A 6000-nucleotide genomic window follows, 5' to 3' on the forward strand; every position below is an offset into this window, starting at 1 on the left:
ATTTAATATAATAGACTGACATTTATAAGCACATAAAAATAATTTTACGTAATACGTTGCGAAATACGTTGACTCCTCCTCCGCCTCACCCCTGAAGTGCCTCCTCCTCTATCCTCCCCATCACTTTCATCATCCTCTGTCTCAGCTGCATTGTTTTTAGGGCTGCCTCCTCCAAGAAGTGAGGTAATTGCTTTGTTACGAGCATTTGTGCTAGCTGACACCTCTCCATCTTCTTCCTCTTCATCAGGATCCAAATGTTCCATAAGGAGCTTGAACTATTAAATAAACCCCCAAGAACAGGTCAGTCTACATTCAAACTTTAAAAATAGACATTCATATCACACTACATTAAATAAAAACCAAATAAGAAGGTAAAGAAACAGTGTAAAACAAATGGCAGACAACTTCAAACTTCAACAGCTTGTTTTGTTCTACAAACATTTTACTTTCATTTTCTAGTAGATATGTAAAAGCTTTCTTCCTGTGTTTCCAGAATTGCAGGCTTTCTGTAATTAATATTTTAAAGAATTGGGGAAAAAAAAGTAAAAAAAAGAGTAAAAACATTAGATCTAGTCTCTATTCTTATGATGGAAACACTCAGGGATAAAGGAAACAAGTTATATGGTAGAGGTATACAAGATGGATACAAGAAATTAGAAAATACTCTGTAAAGATGAATATCTTTCAGTTGAAATTAATTTTTATTGTGTTTAAATTTATTAGAATACTTTGAAAGACAATCCTGCTAAACATCCAGAAAGGAAATTGTGAGTCATCAGTATATCACATAAGATTACCAGAAAGTTAACAGTTTGAAATGTTTATCCAATACATCAACATCTACTTTCAAGTTTATACTGTATTACCTAGTCTGAAAGAATTTCAGATTTTCTGTAAAGCAACTTTACTTACATCTAAGTACTGTTTTACTATACTCCTCTTCACTTCTTCAGTGATCTTGGAATTAGCCATATCACTCCGCAGAAAATCCAGAGTTTGTTTTGGATGGAAATGCACTCCTGTCTTCCTGTTTATCGCTTTATCATAAACTTTTGCAGATTCAGACGGAGAATATTTCTGAATTTTACTGTTTAAAGAAAACAAAAGGGAAGAGTTTTTAAGGAAAGTCCAAAACAATTTCAAGGAAAAACTTTTAAAAATCTTCAATATAAGTAGTTATATTTTAACCATTCTGAATACAATAGACATCCTGGTAAGAAATGAAATGATTGTTTTTTCTAAGCCAAAGTTTCATTACATTCAACCTATATTTGTTTTTCTCTCATACAAATCTATTGCTGAAACAATTATTAACAATCAACTAAGCCCCCCCCCCCAATTTCCAAATGTAATCCTTACAAGATGGCCTATTATCTAAATATCCTTACCTATCAGAGAATCCACAGAGGTTCTTTAAATGCTGTTTCAGCATCAAAAGTAATAATATGCCTTGGGAAACATTTGCAAATTCAATTAAAGGAGTTGAATTTTCTGGTAAACATTTCATCACAGCATTTATATCATTTTCTTCATCAGAATCTGAATCAGAGTTTACTCGTTTCCGTAACCTCCGAGGCTTAGAAGCTTCCTCCTCACTTTCGCTTTCACTACCACTGTTACTGTCACTTTCAGTCTCCTCGTCTGATGAAGGGTTTCTTTCCTTTTTTTTCTCTTTCACCATAGACTGCGAGACAAGGAAATTAACACACATTACAAAATTAGCGTAAGTAGTATTATGTACATTTCTAAAAAATCTTTCAAAAAATCCTTATTGATTTAAATGAGGAAGAATTCCCTGAACAATATTATTCATTCATAACTTGATATTCATAACTTGATATTCAAAGATTAAAAGTATTTATGACAAAAAGATGCTGAATTATAACCCAAGGTCCCTGAAAAATTGATCCAAAGTCCGCTTTTTTTGCAAGGTGGTTAGAGAAGGAACTGAAGCAAGAAATACTCCACTGGCACATTATTCTTAAAAAGACTGCTCAGGTTTGTTATTGGAGACAGTAACATGCAGTAAAAAGCCAAATACAATAAATCAGGAAGAAAATTCCATTTTTGTTTCACCTGAATATAATCTTTGCATATTACCTATATTTCCATATGTACTTTGGTACAGACTAGTCCAAGCTGGTTTTAATCCTCGTCTCTGTTAAAATCCTATGACACTAATTACACCGCTGACCAGAGAAACCCCCAAATCATCATATACAGTATTACTAATGTTCAGTTCCACTACTTGCAGAGTTACAGAATTTCACACCTGCATTATTACTGCACATAGTATGCTTTTTCATAACACAGAACTTAAGATGTCCCAAGTAGGATCTCATCCTCTGTGTCCCGGTCCCCCATCTAAAGAATGTGCTGTCTCTTTCTAGCAGATTAAAAATCAACTTTGGTAGGGTGAAAATTCAAAGCAGTGTACTTTCCAGGTCTAACTAGTAAGTATAAGTCCTCTGACTTATACTTACTAGTTAGATTGGAAATTCTAGAAATGGGTTTGTTTCCTGACAGTTTGGACCTTCTACTGTTAAAGTTGTCCAGGAAATGAAGACACTGAAGTCTTTAGGAATCACAGAACCACAGAATGGGTCACGTTGGAAGGGATCACAGTGGGTCATCTGGTCCCATCTCCCTGCTCCAGTAGGGTCATCCCAGAGCATGTGGCACAGGATTGTGTCCAGATAGTTCTGGAATATCTCCGGTGAGGGAGACTCCACAACCTCCCTGGGCAATCTGTTCCAGTGCTCAGTCAACTGCACAGGAAAGAGGTTCTTCCTCATGTTCAGGTGGAACTTCCTGGGCATCAGTTTGTGCCTGGGGGCTCTTGTCCCATTGCTGGGCACCCCCAAGCAGAGCCTGGTCCATCCTCTGACACCTCCCTGCAGATACTGACAGACAGTGGTGAGATTCGCTCTCAGTCTCCTCTCCTCTCCTCTCCTCTCCTCTCCTCTCCTCTCCTCTCCTCTCCTCTCGAGGTTGAACAGGCCCAGCTCCCTCAGCCTTTCCTCATAAGAGAGATGATCCAGTCCCCTAATCATCTTTGTAGCCCTCCACTGGACCCACTCCAGGAGCTCCATGTCTCTCTTATAGTGAGGAGCCCATAATTGGACACAGTACAAGAAACAAAGGTCTTTTTCTTACAGGGTTGTGTATTGCCATAGCAACAGATACTATACCATTATTGGGGTTCTTATATGCTACCTTAAGAAAAGACAAATTTTGCACTCTTTTCTTGCAATAAATAATGTATTTAAAGTCTCCCAGGTGACACACATGCAACTGCTATCAGCTACTTGACAACAAAACAGAAAACAAATTGGATTATTCAATTAAAACTGTAAATGCAATTAATATTAATTCCAATTAATTCAGTAATATTAGAGAATGATATAGATTTAATATTATTATTAATAATTCTTTTTTAATAACATAACCTGCAATGTAAGGAAAGTTTTTAATTAGTGTCTACCAGATACAGGCCAGAACAGAAAGGGTTGTTTGTTTTTTAACTACCAGTTACAAAGTAACATCTACTGGTCCATATCATAATAATGGTACTGTATTCACTGAAAAATTGACCAAAATATATAGAAGTGCATGCTGCCACCATAATAAATATACTCAAATATAAATGCACATACCTCTTTAAATGACTGTAGTAGGTTGCTACCAGAAACTGAGAGTGTAATGTCTATATGATGCATTATAAACAGTGGTTCTTCCTGTGTTTGATAAGGAAAACAGGCTAGATTGTCTGCTATGTACAAGAGCATATTCACCTCTGTTTTCTGGAAGTTAAAAAAAAGTACATACAAATATACATAAAAATATCTTAGATTTATACACTTAACCTGTGTTCCTAACAGTCTAAAACCAAAAAAAAAAGGATCACAAATTTTATTCTACATACCCCCCCCAAAACCACTCTAAACAACATTTATATATGCAAAATTTAGTCAGATCTGAAGATACATTATTTCTAAAAACCCAAATTGAGTACAGAAAGGTACCAAATGATGCAAAAGTGACTAATGCATTCTATTAGGTAAATACCTTATATTATAAAGCAAAACAAAGTACCTTAGAGAAATAAAGTTATTAATAATGATGTCATAAAAATATACTGCAAAATGTAATGGTATGTTTTATATTCTTTATAAGTGTTTTTTTTTTTTTTTTTTTTTTTTTTTTAAGAGGTTTTAGACGTGATGAAATTAGAAACGCTCGTCTGTGTTGACGGTTCCCTCGAATCATGGAGTATAGGTGTGAACACAGTGCGTTGGATGACTCATCATGTCTAAAACCTCTTACAGGATCCTTTGGGCAGGTATTGATTGCCTGTTGTACCTGGTAAGACATCTTCATACCAGCCACTGCTTTCATCTGAAATGGAAAATTATATTTATTTAAATCATTGCTTTCAAGCAGTAAAACTGAAAGTGGAAAATTACAAAAATGTCTGTCAACAGTAAATTCTAGCTATTTTTTTATCTTATTTCCCTTTAAGTAGTTGCTTATCTGAAGTTTAACTTTCAAACATGGACTGAGGTGCACTACTACCTTTTGAGTTAGCAAGCAGATTAAAACAGAATTTGTGGCAGAGAAAAAAATCTCATGCAAACTGCTGTCACCATAACTTCTATGTTAGAAACATATAGCTAATCTGTTTCCCCACTACAGCCAGGTACCCCAATTTAAACAATTTTGAACACTGAATCATAGATTAATCAGTTAGAAGGGATCCACAAGGATCATCAAGTCCAACCCTTAGACCTGCACAGGACCATCCCCAAGAGTCACACCATGTGCCTGAGAGTATGATCAAAATGCTTCTTGAACTCTGTCAGGCTTGGTGCTGTGACCACTTTCCTAGGGAGCCTGTTCCAGTACCCAATTACCCTCTGGGGGAAGAACCTTCACCATCGTCATTGCCCTCCTTTGGACATTCTCTACTGGCTTAATATCTTTCTTATACTGTGGTGCCCAAAACTTCACAGAGTATTCAAGGTGAGGCTGCCCAAGTGCAGAGCAAAGCAGGACAATCCCCCCCTCGACCGGCTGGCGATTCTGTGCCTGATGCCCCCCAGGACACCGTTGGCCCTCCTGGTTGCCAGGGCACTGCTGACTCATATTCAACTTGCTGTCAAACAGGATCCCCAGGTCCCTTTCCCAGCACTGCTTTCCAGCATCTCCTTTCCCGGTCTGTACAAACATCCATGGTTGTTCCATTCCAGGTACAGAATCCAGCACTTTCCCTTGATGAACTTCATCTGGTTGGTGATTGGTCAGCCCTCTAATTTGTCAAGGTTTCTCTGAAGGGCCTCTCTGCTCTTGAGGGAGTCGACACCTCCTCCCAATTTAGTGTCATTGGCAAACTTAGTGTTCCTTTCAGTCCTGTGTCCAAGTCATTTATGAAGATGTTGAAGAGCAATGGGCCTAAGATGGAGCCCTGCATAACCCCACTAGTGACAGGTTGCCAGTCTGATGTCACCCCATTCACTATTACCCTCTACGCTTGACCCGTGAGCCAATTGTTCACCCACCGCATGATGTCTTTATCCAGCTGTGGGCTGGACAGTTTGTGCAGAAGGATCCTGGGAGACACAGGATTAAAAGCTTTACTGAAATCCAAAAAGATTACATCAACTGCCTTCCCTTGATCAAGCAGGTGGGTTACCTTGTCATAGAAGGAAATCAGGTTTGATAAGCAGGACTTCCTCTTATGAAGCCGTGCTGGCTGTGACCAATGACTATGTTGTCCTCCAGGTGTTTTTCAATACCTCCCGGAACAATCTTCTCCATAAATTTACCAGGCACTGAAGTGAGACTGACAGGCCTGTAGTTTCCGGGATCGTCCTTCTTGCCCTTCTTGAAAATCAGGACAGCATTCACCAGCTTCCAGTCAGCTGGGACCTCTCCAGATTCCCAAGACCATTCAAAAATAATTGAGACAGGTTTTGTGATGACATCACCAGGTCTTTGAGG

At 38.1% G+C, this 6000-nt stretch overlaps 1 protein-coding gene across 1 annotated transcript in view; it reads right to left on the bottom strand.

Moving 5' to 3' along the window:
* LOC113958776 (nipped-B-like protein) overlaps positions 1–6000 on the bottom strand; it is a 131185-nt gene that overhangs the window by 834 nt on the left and 124351 nt on the right. Inside the window, exons 41-45 of the mRNA XM_027667317.1 lie at positions 4226–4398; positions 3657–3831; positions 1389–1684; positions 913–1087; positions 90–275 (exon numbers count right to left, since the gene is read on the bottom strand). Coding sequence (XP_027523118.1) covers positions 90–275; positions 913–1087; positions 1389–1684; positions 3657–3831; positions 4226–4398 — 1005 coding nt within the window. The remainder of the gene's footprint in view (positions 1–89; positions 276–912; positions 1088–1388; positions 1685–3656; positions 3832–4225; positions 4399–6000) is intronic.

This window comes from Corapipo altera, unplaced genomic scaffold (genome assembly GCF_003945725.1).
Source record: "Corapipo altera isolate COAL_440 unplaced genomic scaffold, ASM394572v1 61209, whole genome shotgun sequence".
NCBI lineage: Eukaryota > Metazoa > Chordata > Aves > Passeriformes > Pipridae > Corapipo > Corapipo altera.